The sequence below is a fragment of the Cricetulus griseus genome, chromosome 2 (assembly GCF_003668045.3).
Source record: "Cricetulus griseus strain 17A/GY chromosome 2, alternate assembly CriGri-PICRH-1.0, whole genome shotgun sequence".
NCBI classification, from domain to species: domain Eukaryota; kingdom Metazoa; phylum Chordata; class Mammalia; order Rodentia; family Cricetidae; genus Cricetulus; species Cricetulus griseus.
In genome coordinates, this window is record NC_048595.1 from 397,151,149 (window position 1) to 397,173,021 (window position 21,873).

Here is a 21,873-nt window from a genome sequence, read left to right on the forward strand (position 1 = left end):
CTAGACAAACAGCCAGAGCTGGTGGGGGTCACTGGGGTTACAGGGGGCCATGGCTGGTTTTTTGTCCTGCGATATCAGGCAGGTGCCCGATCCTGAGTTCCTGATGAGTTGATCCTAAAAGGCAACACAGCAGAGGGTCAACCTGAGGATGAAGAGACAAGGGCAGAGACAAAAGGCAAAGGAAACCAAACGAGATACAAGGGGGACAATTCCAATTCCTTCCCAAAGATGAACACCCCATATAGATGCTGGGCTCTAGGCCCAGCTTTAGCCTTATGGCTGTCATAGAAGACTGCAAGACCATGGCTGTTAGAAAAATACAAACAACAACAACAAAAACCCTTTCAGGGCTTCCCCTTTCCCCGGGGATGGCCAGGCTCAAAAACCTGGGGCCACTGCCGCCTGCCCCCTTTCTGCTTCTGGTTAAACTTTGGCTCTGTCCTTCCTGATAGGTTCACGGTTAAGGCCATTCACCTTTTCTGAGTAGGTGACTAAGTGATCAGAGCTTGGGCTTAGCGATGTGAATTCCCACACCCATTTCACAGCCATGTGGTGCCAGGGAAAGACCCTGAACTCCCAGTCAGACTTAGAAAGACCTGAATCCAGCCTGCCATTTCCAGTGGTGAGGGCTCGGGTCAGACAAACTTGTTGAATGTCATCTGGCTACTTTGTGGAAACGTGGATGTTGTCTTTAGGGACGGAGCTCCTAGACTATTAAGAGAGACAATGTCTGTGCCTTGCTCTGCACTTGGCACAAGGAGGCAGGTGAGCACCTTGAGGGACTCTTCACCTTCATCTATGTGGACTCAGCCTTAAAATGTGCCATGGCAGAAGCACCTGGATCATCATCTCTGCTCCATTTTTTTTTTTTATTAGCCAGACATCAGCAACCATTGATGGAGTCCACACCCACTGTGCATTCAACCCTGCTCTAATCCTCCCATGATGTCCCAGCAGAAGATGAAGAAGAAGACAATAAAGAAGGAAATGTGGTGCTCTGGACTCAGGTTCCTGAGCTTTCTGGGCCACTGACTCACCTGAGTCAACTCCCATTCCTCGTCCTTGGGCACTTTGCTATTTTTGCCAGTGAACTGACAGCTCCTAAGGCCCAGTGTGCTAGCACTGGCATGTAGACACAGCTGCTTCCCAATGTTGTGACGAAGGTCCCGCTGGGATGTGTACTCAAAGTACTGGAAGTCAAGACAAAGATGTCCCGTGGAGCAGGTGGGCGGCTTCCCCACTACCTCCCAGAGTTACTTGCCCTTGCCAGTAGATGGCTTCCTGGGGGGGGGGGGGGGGGGAGGAAGTGAGGCTGTGCCGAGACTTAGACTTTTAGTGATTTGTGTCACTGCCATGATTGTTGCCACATCGGATTATACTGGATTAACAGTGCATATAACCTGAACTATAAATTAAGATTACCTTAGTCTTATTTTAAGCACCATCGTGAAGTCATACACTGGAAAAACAGCCCTACTTTTGTGTGTGTGTGTGTGACATGGAGTCTTGTTTTGTAGCCCAGGCTGGTCTTGATCTCTGTCATGTAGACCAGGCTGGCCTCAAACTCATGATCCTTCTGCCTCAGCCTTCCAACTACTGGAACATTGTGCCATGCAGCCCATGCACGGCATGTGCCATCACAGTCACCTGATGGTTCTGGGTTTGCTAATTAAATCACCATTGCAATAAAAGATATTCGCCAATGAACCCCCTAAAACCATCCTAAAGCTAGTTGTCTCTGCATCTGCCTTCACGTGGCTTTGTTTTCATTTGCACTTTTTGGCAATTGGTTCCAGCTACCCTTTATCTTGCATCAGCTCTGTTTTTAAATACCGTATATTTACCAGATCTGAGTCCTGGGTGTCTGAGGGGACAGTGGATAGGAGCATTTGGGTTGGTTTTTGTTACCTTTAAACAAACTCGGGTCATCTGGAAGAAGACTCAATTGAGAAAATGTCCCCATCAGATTGACCAGTAGGCAGGGCTTCAGGGCATTTCCTTGACTGATGCCAGGGCCCAGCCCACTGTGGGAAGTGGTGCTCCTGGACAGGAGATACTGGTAGGTAGAAAGCCAACTGAGTATAAGCTTGGAGAGTAAGCTAGTAAGCACGGGGTTCTCCATGGCCTCTGCTTCAGTTCCTGCCTCCAAGTCCTGCCCTGACTTCCCTCAACGATAGACTGTGATGTAGAAGTGTGACCTAAAATAAACCCTTCAGGAGTGTTTGTGCACAGATTTAATCTCAGCACTCAGGAGGCAGAGGCAGGTGGATCTCTGTGAGTTTGAGGCCAGCCTGGTCTATATAATGAGTTCCAGGACAGCCAGGCTTCACAGTGAGACCTGTGTCTAAAAACCCTTTCCTCTTTTGGTCATGGTGTTTTATCACAGCAATAGAACACAAACTAAGACGGGGAGTAGAAGTTACCCCTCAGGGATGTACTGGGGCACTGTGGGGCATGGGAAAGTTTCCAGGGCATTAGTAGGCGGCTATCTGGGGGTCAGAGTGGTAGTTTCTGGCTGGGGGTGGGCATTGAGGATAAAGTATAGGTGTGGGTGAGAGAATTCTCAACAGTTTTCCACAGCCGCCAGCAGCTAGTCTCTTCCACAGCCTTCTCTGTTATTGTCAGTATCCCTTCATCCTCTAGTGCCCAGAATGATGCCAACTCTGTGTCCCTGACTCAGTCATCTGTTGCATCATGTCACAGACCTCGTCTGTGTGCATTAACTGCAGACCTTGTCTGTGAGCAGCATGCTTTCCCATTTAGCCTAGCTGCTTCCTGCATTTCTGCTATGGGAGGCCCCAGAAAAGGGCTATTTAGAATAGAGAAAGGGGGCCCCCTGGAAAGAGGAAGTGCCTCAGAGATTGGTTTCTGTAGGGGCTGCCCAGGGTGAGCATTATTTTCTCTACCTGATTGCCGCCAAGGTTGTGGCAGACATACATGATGAGGGGCTTCCCTCCGCGGTTGTTCTCACCTACATCCAAACACTGATTGGTGCCCAGATTCTTGATCTGCAGAGAGGTGAGCAGAGGGGAAACAGGATTACTCAGTTGGGTGTGGGGGAGCAATTGGAATGACTTTCCCCCTCTGGGCATGAACCCAGATGCCTGGAACTAATGGCAAAGTGTGGCTGAAGAGCCCTAAGGCTGGGCAGGGCAGGGCTGGGTGCTCTCTGTGGGGTAAGATGGGTAGGCCCTTAGTATGCCAGGTCAGAGAGGTCTTCAGCACTTGGAAGCTGACCCTCAGCATCACCTGGGCCTTGTTCAAGATCTGGACGGAAACAGCGAGCATGGGACCAGCGATGTGTATTTACACACTTTCATGGGTATTCTCATGGACTAAACACTCAATCAATACTCATGGGTTTCCCTCTTTGGTAGTTTTTAACTATTGGAGGAAGCCCCAAATTATTTTTCCTGTCCTCCTGGCCTGGCTGCTCTGGGGGTGCATGGTCTTGACTTCTTTAGGGCACCATGGGGATGGGCAGGTTAACTTACAGCTCCATAGAAGGTGGGGTTCAGGTCAGGGACAAACATCTCTGGGTAGACATTGTGCAGATACCAGGAAAAGTTGTGGCAGTGTAGCTGTTCCCTCAGTTGCAGTCGCTCCGAAATGTCACCGAAGTTATTCTGTCAACCAAGTCAGTCCTCTAAAAGGTCAGTGCCACAGCCCAGGTCTTCATGTCTGGGTCGAGCAGTAGTCCAGACAACATGGAGTACTGAGGCCTCTCTCCTGCTCATCGTGGCTACTGGCTCAGCCTCACAGCAATACCTGACCCCTTGCCTTACCTTGGGGACCTCACTACTTACAACACTCCCTCATCCTCCTGGGACTCCCCAGTCAGCCCTCCTGGTCTTCAACTCTGAGCCTGTCAGAACCATTTCTCCAGTGATGGGTTTTCCTTCTCATCCCTTTCCTTCCTTTCTTCTCCCCTGAGTGATTCTGGGACCAACCCCTCCACCCTCCCCACTCCCCTGGGAGGTACCACAACAGCTCACCCTGTTCTCCTCTAGCCCCAGAGCCCTGTGTTCATTGGGCTAGCTTGCAGAGTTCTGATGGATGAAGGGAGACAGGAAGATAGAGATGGGATGGCCCTGCCACTGGGCAGTTGACCATGGGCCTGGTGTCCATGATCCTTTCACCAGATGCTACCCGGCCACTAGGGTCTCACCTCCTGGACTATCTTTGCTGCCTGCAGATTTCTCCTGTAGAAGATCTTCTTGTAGCTGTCCATCCAGACCTCAGCCAGGCGCACCTGATTGCGTGCAATGACACTGGTGCCCTTGGGGAAGGTGTGAGGACTCTTGGTTCGGAACACGTGGCCTACCACGGAGCAGGGGATGATCTCCAGCTGGCCTCCACACTGCCATACCTGACACAAAAGATGGGACCTTCAGGAGGTTGGATGACAACCTCCCCCAAGCAGTTCTGTTCAGTTCCCAGAACGCCAGACTCCAGGTGCTATGATGGAAGCAAATGTCGCCTTTTCTATCCCTGAAGAAAGAGACATTGGTGGGCTTCCTCCTACAGTGCAGTTACTCATGTCCAGGCTGTCTGTGCTGTTCACTCTGGGTATGTGGATGTAGGTGTGCAGAGTCCTGAGTCACAGGACTCATGTCAGAGAAGAGACATGAAAGCTGACCTCTCCCATGTCAGAGCACCAGTCAGGGGCCTGTGGCCACTGGGCCTTGAACATGCCAGTTTTCCAGGAGAGATCCTGGATCCGGGTCAGAGGCTTACTGAATGTGTGAACCAGATACTGGCTGGTGGCCCTCTCTATGTCAGCGGGCTGGCTGAAGACCTTTCTCCCACTGGGCTCTTTGGGGTCTTGTTTTGGGAGCTACTTGTTATTCACTTCGATATGACCGTAACAGAAGTCCATAGTCATAGCTATAGTAACATCAGAAGGCAATTATGTACTTAATATACGCCAGGCACTGGGTGACTCCATCAACAAGCTCATTTTCCTGTTAATAAGCTACCTGGGGATTCATGCAGCCTTCAGGGCCATCCTTCCTGACCTATCTTGATTTGCCTCATTCCCAGAATTCCTCAGAGTTCTGCCTCCATCAGAACTGGGTTCCACCTCTTGCCTCTTGGTTATGAAGAGCTTGTTGAAAGCACATGGGGAAAACCCAAAGGCCACCAGGGCAGGTGTCTTTTGACTTGGGAAGAGGAGACTGATTTTTCCAAAATGGAGGATGGTACACTGGCTCCTGACCCACTTCCGTTTCCACCCAAACCAGTTCCCACATTCTCCATAAAACAGTCCGTTTCCTGAATTTGATCCTTACTGCTCCCACGACCCCTAACCTCTTAGAAGTTCTGCCCTGGAATTTTGCTCAAGCCATTGAACTCATCTCCAGAGCCTACCACCCTGGCAGGGGACAGTGGAGCCACGGCAGGTTCAGTTCCAGAGATGACAGGCTATCAATGCCTGATACACAGCTTGTCAAGACACGGCTGAGATGTTACGATTTCCCGCTTGAAGCCCTCTTCATCCTCACCCGGAAGGACATTTCCACATTCTCCCCTCCCCAGATCTCCATCTGGTCATCATAGGTACCGATGTGCTCAAAGTAGGCCTTGGAGATGGAGAAGAGGCCACCGGCAAACGTTGGGGATCTGGAGAGACCGAGAAGTACACTATCAGTAGTGAGGCGGCAGGTGCTTGGCAGGGAAGGCTGGTGACTGGTTCCCCTGCTAGGTCTCCTCCTTCATGTCCTCTTTGCTGGGTCATTCAGCCCCTCCTGCTAATTTTCATTGTGCCTGCTTCCCCTTCCACACCTGGGCCCAAGAGAGAGGCAGTCCAATGATCTAAATGATCTCCTTCACTGTTCAACTAGGGATATAGGGAACATCACCCAGCAGGGCCTGAGTGCCAACGCTGCAGCTGGAGATGACAAAGGCAACCTGGTTCCTGGGACCACAGTCTAGAGAGAGGAGAAAACTGCGGCTCTCATCTTGTACGGCAATGTGACTAAGGCAGAAAGGATGACCACCTCTAGAAGCCCCTTGAAACAGCTTCTGCAAATAGGCAGGATTCAGACCATGATGAGATGAGTGCATGTTACAGGCTGGGCTGGCCCCATTCTGTGTCAGAGTCCTCGTTCCTTCAGGGACTATATGGCCACAGTATTAGCTGGGGCATAGTCTGCTAATGTGTTTTAGACTGCCCGAGAAACTTAAGCTCAGAGAGAAGCTGCTCGTGGCCTTGAACAGGGGAGGGGGCACTGGTGAGAGATGCTCCTGACAACAGGGTGGACAGGGAGGGTAAATTCAGTCTGGACAGTGGGGAAACTACTAAGAGTTCTGGCTTTCAGGTGACGGCAGGGAGGCAAAGACCCAAGTCAAGATTGGGCCAATGTAGCAAGGTGACGCCACGAGAGTCCAGTGAAGTGGAGGATTCTCTGGACCTGCTCTTGCTCCGTGATGTCACTTTTATGGCCACATTCTAGAAGGAATCACAGTTGGGAAACCCTCATGCTTGGGCTGGCTTCCTGTCACCACTTCTGTCTTCTGCCAGGGGTCCTAAGGCAACCCGAGTAGCCCCAGGAGGACTCAGAGAGCCCTAGAACTCGAGATGAGCACTCTGAGGCTAACTTGCTCTTGAGAGCATCTGAGAGGGTCCCAGATTGAGGGGGTCACTGACAAATTAGCCATGAGGGTAAATGCCACCCAGGAACATCACTGTAGACTTATCCCAACAGGTAGCCTCTAGGCCTGTATATCCTGGCCTACTTCCTGGGACCCTGTGTCTCTTAGCTATCCTCTCAGCCACCCCACCACTCTGAGAACAAGGATGTGAGTTACCACCAATGGTACTGTTGAAGGACCACCATACAGAGTGTTTCTAGCAAGCCATGTGTGCTGTCAGGGCACCCGAACCAAATAGCACATTCATTCCTCAAACACTGGAGCTTTGTCCTCCCGCTGGACGGTCTTGCAGAGACCAGGACTTTAGTGATGGGTGACGGCCAGGTGCCCTGCCCTTAACCGTGCTGCTGTGTGCCTGGCCCTGGGCTGGGTGGGGTAAGGGTTTGTTGCCATATATGCCAAACAAAGGTTCCTATGAGATAGAGAGTCAGCAGGGAGTGCAGATTCCTTCCTTTCCTGTCTTCTCTTCCCCTCTTCGTTTTGGTTTTTGTTTCTCAAGATGGGGGTGGGAGGTTCTTACTCTATAGTCCAGGCTTTCCTGGAACTTTGTAGCTCAGGCTAGCCTAAAATTCATAACGATCCAGACAGAACAAGGGCACACATATGGCTCAGCAGCCAAAGTGTTTGCTATCCAAGTGGGAGGGTCTAAGTTCAGATCCTAAAACCTCAGGTAAATTCCAGGTGGTCATGCCAACCTTCTTGTTACTCAAGCTTCAGAGACACGATCCCTAGAGAAAGCTGACTAGCAACCCCAGTTATGTTGGTGAGTTTGGGTTTAACTGGGAGACAGTGCCTCAGTGAATGAGGTAGAAGATCGATTAAGGATGACTCCCAACATCAACCGTGGGCACATGCACACACAAGCAGAAGCACTCACTTACATGTGTGCCCACAACACATGCAAAAACATGTGCACATGCGCACCTGCATACACATTAGCCCAAGTGAACACACACACACACACACACACACACACACACACAGCAGAAAAGAAAAACCGTAATCTGTAGAGGTTCCGGCAGGCAGGGAACAAGAGAGGCAAGCCTCCACCAGCTTTGAGCATGTTGGTTATGTAGCCTGACTGCTTGTTTTCAGAGGACACTATGGCTGTGGTTCTCAACCTGTGGGTCGCCACCCCTTTGGGGGGATCACATATCAGATATTTACATTATGGTTCATAACAGCACCAAAATTACAGTTATGAAGTAGCAATAACATAATTTTATGGTTGGGGGTCACCACAACATGAGGAACTGTATTAAAGTGTCACGGCGTTAGGAAGGTTGAAAATCACTACTCCATGGTAAAGAATGGTTTCTACTTTTTTTTTTTTTTTGATAGGGTCTCTTCAAGGCTGTCCTGGAACTGGTTAGTAAGGATAACTTGAACTTCTGATATTGTTTTCCCTTCCAAAGGTGGGGTTTCAGATGTGCACTATCAGGCCTAGTATAGTTTTCACATTTTGAAACAATTGTAGAAAACCCAAAACCTAACCCCTCTCCCTCCCTAAAAAAAATAAAAGAACACCAATAGACTATATGTAGGTGGGTGGCAAAGTCAGACTATTAGGATGTGTCTTTTCATGGAAAGTACAGGGCAACTGTAACGAGCTTCAAACTGGCCCGAATAGCCTGTGTTTGCTCATTTTCCCTCACCCTACCCTGCCCTGCCCTAGACTGACCCTAGGCCTTTGCATATGATGGGAAGTGCTCTACCCCTGGGCAGTGACACGTCTTAACATTTTAAGACAAGGTCTCACTGAATTTCCCAGCAAACTCACACTGTAACCCAGACAGTCTTTGAATTTGTGGTCCTCTTGTCTCAGCTTCCTGAGAGGCTAGGATTATGTGTTGGATAGCTTTAGCTTGACACAGCTAACGTCATCTGAGAGGAGGAAGCCACAATTGAGAAAGTACTTCCATAACATCAGACTGCAGGTAAGCCTGTAGGGCATTTTTAAAATCAGTGATTGAGGGGGGAGGGCACAGCACATTGTGGTGCCATCCCTTGGGCTGGTGGTCCCAGGTTCTATAAGAAAGCAGGTTGAAGCCAGGCATTGGTGGCGTATGCCTTTAATCCCAGCACTCAGGAGGCAGAGGCAGGCAGATCTCTGTGAGTTTGGGGCCAGCCTGGTCTACAGAGAGAGTTCCAGGATAGGCTCCAAAGCAATACAGAGAAACCCTTGTCTGGAAAAGCCAAAAAAAAAAAAAAAAAAGAGGAAGAAAGCAGGTTGAGCAATCCACGTGAAGCAAGCCAGTAAGCAGCTCCCCTTCATAGCCTCTGCATCAGCTCCTGCTTCCAGGATCCTGCCCTGTTTGAGTTCCTGCCCTGGCTTCCTTTGATGATGGACTACGATGTAGAAGCATAAGCCACAAAAACCCTTTCCTCCCCACCTTGCTTTTAGATATGGTGTTTTATCACAGCAATAGCAACCCTAAGACAGAGTGCAAGCATGCAACATCAGGCTCAGCACCTGTTTTCCTTTTCCAAGTCTGGGAGCCCATGCCACAACTACCTATTACAATGGTTATTCAACAATGACCTCCACACAGCATCTCCCACCTACTCTGCAAGCAGAGGTCCTGGTCTTCTAGGTATAGGGAACAAGAAGTGAGGTGAAGATGTACAGGAGCAAGCTATCATGGCGTGAGGCGGTATGGTCCATGCTGGGTCACACAGGTCCTTGCCTACCCTGTGCTAGCTGCAGGATCTGAGCTTACTGCCTTGGGCTTCTGAGGTAATGTTACCTGCTCCCTGCTCACTGCCTTGGGTAAAACAGGCTAACCGAAGGACCTACCTCACAGTGGGTGTGGCTTGATAAAGCACCTAGCAGATGTTGGTGTGAAGTGGTACCCGGAGCTGAGTGGGTGGAGACCAGGGTGGGGGCTCCCCGGGGTGCAGTCCTTACTTGATGGGGTAGGTTTCATCCTTGCGTCTCTGCTTCTCATGTGCAGGGAGCATCTCCCAGCCGAAGGTCAGGCTCCAGTCAAAGTTGCCACGGCTGTGGGCTTTGCCTTTCTGTACAGGTTTGGAGAACTGGAAAGTGTTAAGGTCGATGGTGACAATGTCTGGGCTCACCACCGCTGTCTTATCCTCAGCAATTCGAGCCAGGAGGGGTTCCAGCCAGCCATGGAAGCACTCACCTGCAGACCCAGACAAGAAAGTGGAGGTCAGGGGCCTAGCTGCAGCTGAACCCTCTACCCTCAGAGGAGCCCCGGAGGATAGGGAGGGGTGCACGGGGACACAGAGCATCTCTGAAGCTTTGGGAGGGGTAGGTTTGGGGGAAGCAACCTGGTCAGCATAAATCAGATGCAAACCACCATGGACCTGGACGAGGTATCTTCAGGGTTTCCAGCCCCCACCTGAGTGTGGGCTTTGGCTCTCTGTCCTTCAGAGAAGTGCATGTGAACTCCCAGCTCTAACTGTAGAATCATTCTCCTCCCAGGCTTCGGGGGCTTCTTTCTTGCTTGCTTTGTTATGTAGTCTCCACTGGCTAGAACTTGCTATACACTATACTGAGTGGGGGTGGGGGGTGGGGAGTGGGGTAGGTAGGGGCTGGGGGTGGCTTCAAACTTGCTGTGATCCCCCTGCCTCTGCCACCAAAATGCTGAGATAACAGGCACTGTCACAATGCCTAGATGTTTTAGGGTTTGCTCTCTCTCTCTCTCTCTCTCTCTCTCTCTCTCTCTCTCTCTTTCTTTCTTTCTTTGTCTGTCTCTCTTGATTTTTCAAGACAGGATATCTCTGTATAGCTTTGTAGACCAGGCTGGCCTCAAACTCATAGAGATCCACCTGCCTCTGCCTCTGCCTCCTGAGTGCTGGGATTAAAGGCATGTGCCACCACTGCCCGGCTAGTTTTGGGACTGTAAATGAACATAAGTTCTACATTTCTTTATTGTTTCAGATTTATTTATTTTGCTTTATGCATGTGAGTGTTTTGTCTGCTTGTATAGCTATGTACCTTGTGTGTGCCTTGTGCCTGCAGAGGTCAGCAAAAGGGATTGAATCCCCTAGAATTGGAGTTACGGATGGTTGTGAGCAGCTATGTGGGTGCTGGGGATCAAACCCTGGTCCTCTGCAAGAACAAATGTTTTTAAACTCTGAGCCATATTTTGAGTCACATTTTTACTTTATATTAATGATGTTTTGTTAGGTGAGCAAGGGAACTGAGGCTTAGTTAGTGGCAGAGTCAGATGGGAACCAGGGTTCCTGATGACAGTCTAGAGTTTTCCTGTTTCTATTGTTCTTTCAGAAAAAGTCACGGGGGAGGCCTATTTAACTCCACATGCAAGAGTGTTCCTAGTAGGGACAGGGGTTCTTTTCAGGGCACACGTAAGGGAAGGGTAAATGCCATCCGAGTGCACTGCCAGCTGTTCTGAGTCACCAAGCCTCATGGCTGTGCTCTCTCAGGAACCATGCCTGGAATCAGCGTGAGGGGAGGAATGGGGAAAGAGCTCCAAGTCTCTTTACTTCTGAACAGGTGGGTCTGGGCCCTTCCTCATCCTCCAGTGGTGAAGGGCAGGTATCTAGACCTCCACCAGGGGCATCTCCTACTCACAGTGGGCGTCCAGGAACGTGAGCACCTCGGCCTGCGCCACACTCGCCCCCAGCAGCCGGGCTGTAATGAGTCCCTTCCGCTCCTGCTGTCGCACTACCCTCACGATCTGCAGCTGTTGTACGTACTGCTCCAGCCTCTCCTTCAGGTATTCTGGAAGGGACAAGGCCACTGTTACCAGTACCTCACCAATCCCCTGTGGGCACCAAGCCCAGGTACTCCCAGGTCTCCAGCAGGTCTGAATGTCAACCTTCCCACACACCTGCGCAGAGCCATTACATAGGCAAAGGCAGAGAGGGGAGACATGCAGGGAGGAAGCCCTGCCTGTGGCTGGGTCCTTTAGAGGACATGTGTGTCATCAGGGTCCTGTGCCTGTGGCCATCTACCCTCTGTGAGGGGCTGGGAATTGAACCCATGACCTTGTATCATGCAAGTGCTGCACCACTAAGCTACACTGCCCCCTACAAGCCTAATCTTTGATTTTCTCCTCTGTAAATGGAACTCCTTAAGAAGAGTAAAACAAGGTAAGTACACAAAATATAAAAGGGACTGTGGGTATGGATCAGTGGCAGGACACCTGCCTAGCATAGACTCCTCTTCAGCACCACAGACCAGGCTGGCCTTGAACTCACAGAGATCTACCTGCATCTGCCTGCCTCTGCCTCCCGAGTGCTGAGAGTAAATGTGTGCACCACTACATCTGGCTTACTGTTCTATTTTAGAGACATTAACAACAACAAAAAAAATTCTATTTTTAAATTATGCGTATGTGCGTATGTCTGCTGGTGTGAGTGCAGTGTTGCAGGGCCCAGAGGATGTCAGGTCCCCTGGACCTGGAGTTAGAGGCAGGGTTGAGCTGTCCAGCTACACAGGACTCTGGAAGAGACGCTCATGCTTTTAACTCCTGAGCCATCTCTCCAGCCCCCTCTTCTGTTCATAGCTGTAAAATGGAGTTGCTTGTAGCTTTAGCAGTGGAGGACAGCTGTGACAATTGTATGTGTCCTTTCCCTTCCAGTTGTGAGCTCACACTGGGCCTTGCTCTGGCCACCATGCCTTATAAATCACAGGTCCTGAAAACAACTCATTGTGCTGTCACTGATATCAAACACACACACACACACACACACACACACACACACACACACACACACACCCTATACCACCCAAATACTTGAACACCTACTATGTGCCAGTCATTAAAGCAGGTGACTTCATGTCTGTCAACCTCAGGTTAACAGATGGAAAGTCAAGAATTGGAGCCCAGGTCACCCCAGCCAACATGATGGCAGTGACAGGGTCCTAAGCAGCTTCTGTGTGAAGACTTGTCTCCTCCAAGAACTGCGAGGCCACCTACCAGGACTTAACGGATGGGAGTTTCTTGGGGGTGGGGGTATTTCTTGGTCCCCTTAGTTACTTATGGTCTTGCTGGAGGAGAGAGAATAAAGGGACTTGGTCAAGCCGCCAGGGAGAGCAGAGCCCCAGGGAAAGTAACTATACTTTGCAACTTGAACTCATTTTTTCTTTTTCAGCCCTTCTGGTAGGCCAGTGTTTCTGACCCACTGCCCTGGGAATGAAACCCTCCAGGAAGTCACCTGAGAAGGAGGGCTTGTCTTGCTCCAGAAATGGAGCCTATTGTCTTTGGTGCCAGGACCTGGCTGTCCCATTTAGCCTCATGTGGTGGCTTCAGCCCAGCAGTGACTTAGTGTCTGCAATGCACTGTCCAGGGGTGGGACACTGGCCTGTGCCCGGAGGATCTGCCACTACCACTGGATGTGTGAGCACCAGCCTGGCCCCAGCCAGGTGTTGCTGACAGGAAAGAGGAGCCCAGCTGGAGTGTCATCTTCTCAGCAGCTTGACTCCCAGAGACCCTGATCAGTTCTGCTCACCGGAATCTTATGGTGGAGATAACGGCATGCAAGCATCACAGGAAGTGGGTTGTGTGGTAAGACAGTGAGAAGTACTGAGCTGTGACTTCCAGGACCTTGTGCTCTAGAGCTCTCCCACGCCTTCCTTTCAGTCTCAGGGGGTCAGACTAGGGGCTCTTGGTTCTAGGCCTCAGGTCTTTGCAGGAGAGTCAGACAACTCTCCCACGTCATCCACTGTCTGCACCACCTTTGAGATTATTGGACATAGGACCTAGGGCAGAGTATAGCACAGCTGAGCCTAGAGACAGGAGGACCAGCATATGCTCTCATGTTCCTCACATGACAGTTTGTGATTTAGGTTCCATAGTCTGCCACCACTCCTCAGGATGAGAGTCCACAAGACTGCAGTAAACCCCTTTCCTACACCCCATGCAGCCCATGGCACACAATGCTTCTGTGAGTGACAGCTCTAAGGCTTTCCTCCAGCCTTGCAGAACTCTGCTCCTCACAGCAAGTCTGCCCCTCCCCAGCCTCATCTGGTGACTTCCCCACCAGCATCCCTTTAGCTGATCCACCCTGGAGCCAAGCTGGGCTCTCCCTGCCCCTTCCTTTCCTTAAAGCTCTGCTGTCAACTCAACAGAAAGCTGATCAGTTCTTACCCCATTCCTACTGTCACCTCAGCTGTCACAGTCAACCACTCTCTCAGTCACTACTCCATACTCTCCCAAAATGTTTTAGATAAGGAAGCCACTTTAAACTGCAGTTTCCTTGCTGGGTGGTGGTGGCATACACCATTAATCCCAGCACTCAGGAGACAGATATATTGCCCATGGAGACCAGAAGATGTTGGATCCCTAGGATTGGAGAGTTGTGACCCTCCAGGTGGGTGCTGGGAACCGAATTGGGTCCTCTGAAAGAGCAGCCAGTGCTCTTCAATGTTGTGTTATCTTACCAGCCTTGGCATCATTCCTGTCCCTGGTCTCACACTCTTTGTGTACTTGAGGATGACCTTGAATTTCTGATCCTCCTGTATCTGACTTCCACACTTTGGGATTACAGGCATGCGCCATGATGCTTGGTTAATGCTGCTCAGTGGCTTATACCCAGGACCCTGTACATGCTAAGCAAACACTCAACTAACTGAATTATATTCTTGGCTTCCTCTTGTACCTCATCTCTTAGAACTATAAATCAGGTCATTTTTGTGAGTATTTTTTGTTGTTATTTGGTTTTTTGTTTTGTTTTGTTTGAGATAGCGTTTCTCTGTCTAGCTTTGTAGACCAGGCTGTCCTCGAACTCACAAGAGATCTGCCTGCCTCTGCCTCCCAAATGCTGGGATTAAAGGCATGTGCTACCAATGCTTTGTTTGTTTTTAAGATGTGGTGTTACTATATGGTTCAGGCAGTACTCAAACTCACAATTCTTCTGTTTTAGCTCACTACAATTAGATAATTTTTACTAACAATGTTTCAAAGGTGCATTAGAAACAAATCTAGGACCAGTGAGATGACTTAGTGAGTGAAGGTGCTTGCTAGGAACCCAACAACCTGAGTTGAATTACTGGAACACAGAGTGGAAGGAAAGAACTAACTCTCCCACAAGTGCAAAGCCCTGGGTTCAGTTTCCAGCACTGGAACAAAAAAAAAAAATCCAACCAAATAACAATTAATAAAAAATAATCCACCCCAGAATTATCATAATACAATCTAGCAATTTCACTTCTGGGTACAGATAAAAAAGATTTCAAAACAGGGACTGAAACAGATATTTGTATACCTGCTCATAGCAGGATTGGTCATAAAGCCACTGGTAAACCCATCTAAATGTCCACCAACATATGAATGCATATGCAAAATGAGGTGTAGCTACACCAGGGAATATTATTCAGCCTGAAAAAGAAAGGGAATTCTGATGTATGTTCCACAGACAGATCTTGGTGATACTATGGAATGTGAAAGAAGCCAGTCTCCAAAAGACAAATGGTTTCCCCTATTTGAGGTACCTAGAGTGGTCAAACTCAGCAGACAGAAGGTAGAACGGAGGCTACCAGGCACTGGGGCAGATGGCAACTGTGGTTTTAATGGGCACAGAGTTGCAATATGAGAAGATGAAATAGGTCTGCAAATGGAAATGGCGATGGTTGCACAACAATTTGGGTAGATTTAGTGCCAAAGGGCTATGCACTTAAAAAATGGCAAAATGGGGCCAGTAGGATGGCTCCGAGGGTACAGGCACAGTGCTGATGACATGAATTCCATCTCCAGAACCAGTCATGTGCGGAAGCATGTATCTGTAATCCCAGACCTCCTACAGTGAGATGGAAGGCAGAGGCAGGAGAGTCAGAGGAGAGAAGTGCCCAAAAGTTGTCCTCTGACCTCCACACATGTACCATGACATGTGTGCCTGTACTCAAACACACGCATGCACATGCACACCCAAATAATAATATTTTTTTTAGACAGAGCTTATTTATTCTAGCCCTGGCTGTCCTAGAAGTCAAAAGCTATGTAGCCTTGGCTTGCCTGAAATTTGTTATGCAGACCAGGCTGGCCTCAAATTCATAGACTAAATCCCAAATGCTGGATTATAGGGAAATGCCTTCATGCCTGGCTAAAAGAAATCTTTTTTTAAGAAGAGAAAGGAAAACATGGTTAAGATGGAGAGGCAGGAGGCTTGCCTATTGTACACAGGGTCCTAGATTTGAGTCTCAGCATCATACACACACATGAGAGAACAGTTCATATATTTAAAAGAAAATATTAAATTTATAGATTAAAAAGAAAAGTCAAGCAAAAAAAAACCCAAGAAAAACAAACAAACAAACAAACAAACAAACAAACAAAAAAACGGTGGTGCCAGCACCTCTTGCACTCTGCACCACTCACAGAAGAGCACACTCACTTGCAACTGCTTACACAGGCCTTGTGCCTCACCCTCATTCACTTCTTTTGTATTCGTGCTTGCTCACTTCGCCTTGCTCACTTCCTTTCAGTCTCACCAGCCTGCTTTCTCACCAGCACACCAAGCCCTTGGAGAGAGCTGGCTGTTGTTTTTGTGCAGGACAGCCTGAGTAGCCTTCCCTGGTATCTCAGCTGAAGGAGTTCCCTGACTTAGTATCTAGCACTGTTCCTTTTCCTCTCTTAGTGGAACTGCTTCATAGAACTCACTATTATCTAAAATCATTTCATAGGGGTTGGAGAGATGGCACAGTGCTTAAGAGCCCTTGCTGCTCTTCAGGGGACCCGGATTTGGTTCCCAACACCCACTTTACGTGGCTCACAACCACCTGTTTGACCAGGTGGTTGTGAGCCGACCTCTTCTTGCCTCTGTGGGCACTACACTCATGTGCACACAGACACATTTACATATACATATGTACAAATAAGATCTTATTTTAAAGAAAAAACACAAGGGCTGGAAAGATGGTTCAGAGGTTAAGATGCTGGCTGCTCTTCCAGAGGACCCAGGTTCAATTCCCAGAACCCACATGGCAACTCACAACTGTCTGTAACTCCAGTTTCAGGGGATATAACACCCTCGCACGTATACACAATGCAGGCAGAACACTGATGCACATAAGAAATAAGGAATCATTAAAAAAATAAGAAAAAAACCCACAAAGGTATTGGAGAGATAGGTCAACAGTTAAGAGCACTGGCTGGGTTCGGTTTCCAGTACCTATATCGGCTCACAACCATCCTTCACTCCAGTTCCAGGGGATCCAATGCCCTTTTCTGGCCTCTGCAGGCACCAGGCATACACATGATGTGCTTATATACATGCAGGCAAGCAATCATATACATAAAAAATGTAAAAATCTAAAATAATTTTCTTCTTTTCAACTAAATAAATTAAGCAGTGGTGGTACAGGCCTGTAATCCCAGCACTTGGAAGGCAGAGGGAGGAGGAACTCTGTGAGTTTGAGGCCAGCCTGATCTACAGAGTTCCAGGACAGGCAGAGCTACACAGAGAAACCCCGTCTCAAAAAAACCAATTAATAAAATAAGTTTCAAGAAGAGAGGGCAGTAAGGGGTGAAGTATGGGCTCTGCTTCTGATTCATAGCAAGAAATTAAAAGTCCCCCAGCCTAGGACAGGTTCTCCTCCCCCCAAGTATCAAATGCCCATATAATCATGGTCACAGCGCTGCTGTGGGGCACCTGCATAGGAGGACAGAGAGCAGGTACACTGTCCTTTAGAGACACAGCCCTTTTGTATGTGTAACAAAAGCCAGTTAATCTGATCAAACAGTCAAAGGTGGGAAATTTTATCCTGTGTGGACAGACATGAAGAGATTGCTGACCCCATGGTTCTTCTGTTCCCCACTGAACAGCAGCTCCTGGAGTCTTCCCAGAGTCTGAGAGCTTTGGGGAGGGGTGCTAGAGCATGCACATCCCCTAGGAGTATATGTAGAGACGTGGCAGTGAATAGCATTGTGTCAGGGAGGACAGCACACATTCTCAAAGCAGGAGCCAGAAAATGAAGGGGACCAGCCAGGGTTCTTAGGTGAGAACTTAGAGATGATAGATGTGGCCTTAAGAGGGAGTGTGTGTGTGTGTGGGGGGGTGCTGGAGAGATGACCCAGTGGTTAAGAATTCTGGATGCTCTTACAGAGGACATGGGTCTGATTCCCAGCACCCACATAGAGACTCACGATCCTCTGTAACTCCAGTTCCAGGGGTTCCTTTGGCCTCCAAGGGCATCAGGTATACACATGGTACACAGACATACGTGCAGGCAAGACACTTTCACACAGAAGGAAAAACAGAACAAAACAAAAGAATGAGAGCCCAGGGCAAACAGGAGGTGACCAGAGAGAACACAGGAATGCGGTCTGGAGAGATGGCTCAGTGTTTAAAACCACATCCTGCTCCTCTAGTGGACCTTAGTTCTGATCCCAGCACCCACATCAGGTTGCTCAGAACCACCTTTAACTCAATCCCCAGGGGATCCCCTGGCTTCCTTGGGCACCTGTGTGCACACGCACACACCCACACATGCACACAGGACACATATAATACATATAATTTAAATATAAATATATTTAGGAACACAGGCCTGCTAGCTGCTATAAAAAGGTACTGCCTTGGTTGGTCTTTTTCTTCCTTCCTTCCTTCCTTCCTCTCTTCCTTCCTCCCCCCCCATTTCTTTCTTTCTTTTTTTTTTTCAACTTGACACACACTAGAAAGATTGACGATTGAGAAAAGGCCTCCATAGGACGGGCCTGTAGTCCAAAGCCGATGGGACAGTTTCTTAATTATGTGGGAGGGCCCAGGTCACTGTGGGCGGTGCTACTCCTGGTCAGGGGGTCCTGGGTTATATAAGCAGGCTGAGTAAGCTATGCAAAGCAAACCAGTTTGTAGTATTCCTTCCTTTAGGTTCCTGCCTTGAGTTCTTGTCCTGACTTCCCTTCATGCTGGATGACAACTATAACCTGAAATAAACCCTTTCCTTTCCAAGATGCTTTTGGTCATGAGCTTTTATCACAGCAACAGAAAACCTAACTAATACAGAAACTAGTCTAAGGAGTAGTGGATTGCCATGCTTTTTTGGGATGATTGTGGAAGGACTTTGGAAAGGACAGAGGGTCTTCACCCGCCTTCTTTCTGCTCCCTGCCTTTGTGACAGGTGTGAAGCAGCAGGCCTGACCTGGCCGGCCCTCCTCTGAGAGCCCCTGGGCCCCACCCCTCCCCAGACCTGCCAGCCTCACCCTCTGTACTGGCATCATCCACTAGGATGACCTCCTTCAGCAGGATGGCAGGGCTAGTGTGCAGGACGCTGTATACTGTGCGCAGCAGGGTGGACCAGGCTTCATTGTGGAACACAATGATCACGCTGGTGGCGGGCAGTGGGGGACAACGCCGGAATCTCTGGTCAACACACCTGCAACAATGGAAGCATGGACACAGCTCTCTAAGTCCTGGGGTTGGGGAGGGGAGGCGTTCCAGGATGGGAAAGAGATCTGTCTAGAGCTCACTAACCCCCCCAACCCCCCCCTCCACACACCAGTCTCCCTTCCCTGTTGTACTTGGGAATAACTGCTCTTACTCTGTGGCTCCTTCCTTCTACCCTCCATGCACTACTAGCCAGCCCCCTCCAAAGCCACTCCTGAGCTGGCTCAGTGCCCTAAGGCGATGCTCAGGTACCCCACTCCTCCCACAGTGGCACCCTGCTTGAAGGCCAGGTGCTCCCGCAGCTGACTCACTCTGTACCTTGGACGCTGCATAAGGTGTGACTGTCCAGAGGGCCCAGAGGGCTGAGTCATTAAAGGCAAATGTTCAGTTGAGGACTGCTGTTATTCAATTTTAGGAAAAGGTCCTAAGAGTTCCAAAGCACACTTCCTCTTGAAGCTGGAATGACTTTTTGGGCCTGTGGCCTTCACTAGAGGGAACCCAGTGGTGTGGGGAACCTTCTGGGCCACCACAGCAGCAGTCAGTCAACATCTCTCTCTGATTAGCATCAGAGGCCCAGATGGCAGGGGCGGGTTCAGCATCTGAGGGCTGCAGAAGCCACAGCTTTGTCCCAGCCCTCCCAGTTCCCTGTGCCAGATCCTGGTTGATAGGCCTGGGTTCCTTCTTTTATATCCTGTTCCCTCCACAACTCTGTTTTAGTCTCACCTGTCCCTATGGGCCTCTGCCAGACCATAGTACTCCTGAACTCTAGCCCCTAGGATCAGGGCAATTGGCCAAAAAAAGAGAAAAAATCCCTGTCTATTCTCAAATCCCCTTCAGCTTGCTTCATGACAACTGGCTGGTGACCACAGCCCTCCTAGCCACAGTTCTGGGAAAGCTCTGATCTCCTCTGAGAGTTCTGGATGCTACTTACTCTGGGGGTCGGGTGTCTGGCCCCAGGGACCTCTGCAAAGAGATGCGGTCACTGGCAAAGGCATTGAAGCAGTGTTTCTTATAGCCCTCATCCTTTTCCTGGGTCTCTAGAGGGGTCCATTCTTTCTTCTGAAATGCTTTTCCATCTGCCCCGGGGCTGCTGGGGTCCTGAGGTGGCCGTTCCCAGAAAGGCTTCAACTCAGCAGGGGTATAGAACCCTGGAAGGCAGGAGCGGTTTGTGGAGACCAGAGTCTGCTGGGGGTCCGGAGCCCTGATCTGCAGCTTGGGCATGACATCTCTAATGTTGTTTACGGCACCTAGCATGAGGTCCAGGACGTGGTCCTTCTGGCCCACCAGGGACTTCAGCCACGGTTTCTCCATGGCTGGCTCCCTTTTGCTTACATCCTTTTGCCGGATGAAGAGGAAGAGCATGAAGGCACTGCCGATCATGGCTAGACGCAGGGACATGTGGCGTCTTCGAAGGAGCCTCATCTTCCTGACTGGGGCCCAACAGGGTCAGCACCAAGTCTTGAACCTCACTTTGGAAATAGCTTGATATGCCAGGGTGGCCACAGCCTGAGAAAAGAGGGGATATGAAAGAAATGAACCATTGCAGAGATGGGGAGGGAGGTAGGGACTTGGGGCCTGAGTGTGACTCATCAGAGAAGGGGGTATCTCACAGCATCCTGGTACCTAAATTTCCTTTTGCTGTATACTCTTTATGGTGCCCAATATACACCAACTATGAAAGATTACCGTGTAACATGATGTTAGATTTTCTGGAAGAATGACCAGCTCAGATGAAGACAATTAGTGTCAAGTGACTTTTTTGTTTTGTTTTGTTTTCCGAGATAGGGTTTCTCTGTGTAGCTTTGGAACCTACCCTGGCACTCGCTCTGGAGACCAGGCTGGCCTCGAACTCACAGAGATCCGCCTGCTTCTGCCTCCCAAGTGCTGGGATTAAAGCATGCGCCACCAATGCCCGGCGTCAAGTGACATTTTAAGCAGCTACTCACAACGCTTGAGGTTACCACAGGAGCACAGGAGAGAAAGCTCTGAGATGATCACCGTAGTATGGTTATATAGATTTCAGTACTGTAATATTATGGCTCATTTTGTGTAATTATGACTTACTTCAGTTTTGAGGCCTCAGGTGTCTAAACACTCTTCATACAGCTAGTCCCCTATAGCTAGGACTGACCATTCATCTTTAGATCGGTTGCATTGGTCTTCACTTCAAACAGCACCATGTGCACCCATGCTTGTGTGCCTAAGTTCTGATAAATTGAACTGTTCACAATAGATTTGTGTGGCTGGGGGTGTAGCTTAGTTGGCAGAGTAAGGTGGACACACTTAACACTCAGAGGGCAGAGGCAGGAGGATCTGAAGTTCAAGGTTATCCTCAGCTACCTAATAAGTTCAAGGTCAACTTGGACCATATGAGACTATTAAAAACATACACACACAATAGGTTTGTGTATCTTTTGTGTCAGATATATTATTTCTACATACATTCTATGTATTCATGATATCTAGTTAAGATATGTTTCTAGGTTCATCTGTTAGCTTTTCAGATTGTTAAAAATTCCCTGATCCTCAAAATACATATATGTATATGCCCATGGAGGAGTTCAAACTCATGATGTCTACAGGCCAAGCAGATTCTTCTGTAGTTACTAACTTAGAATGTGTGTGTGTGTGTGTGTGTGTGTGCATGTATGTATGTATATATGTACATATACATATGCATACATACATACATACATACATACATACATATATATATATATATATTGTGTTTTTGAAACAGGGTTTCTCTGTGTAGCCCTGGCTGTCCTGAACTCACTCTGTAGACCAGGCTGGCCTCGAACTCACAGAGATTCACCTGCCTCTGCCTCCTGAGTGCTGGAATTAAAGGCGTGTTCCTCTACTGTCTGGCAATTATCTTATTTTTTGACAGGGTTTCACTATGTAGCT

The 21,873-nt window shown here is 49.1% G+C and overlaps 1 protein-coding gene across 1 annotated transcript; it reads right to left on the minus strand.

Annotated features, from left to right (window-relative positions):
* Galnt6 (polypeptide N-acetylgalactosaminyltransferase 6) lies at positions 1-20,388 on the minus strand. Its single transcript, XM_035439218.1, has 10 exons — positions 19,898-20,388; positions 18,783-18,955; positions 11,213-11,362; positions 9,563-9,797; positions 5,505-5,622; positions 4,169-4,369; positions 3,495-3,626; positions 2,907-3,008; positions 1,038-1,190; positions 1-114 (listed from the first exon to the last, which is right to left on the minus strand). The coding sequence occupies exons 1-10, from the start codon at positions 20,386-20,388 to the stop codon at positions 1-3; spliced, it is 1,869 nt and encodes a 622-aa protein (XP_035295109.1).
* Positions 20,389-21,873: the final 1,485 nt, after the last annotated feature.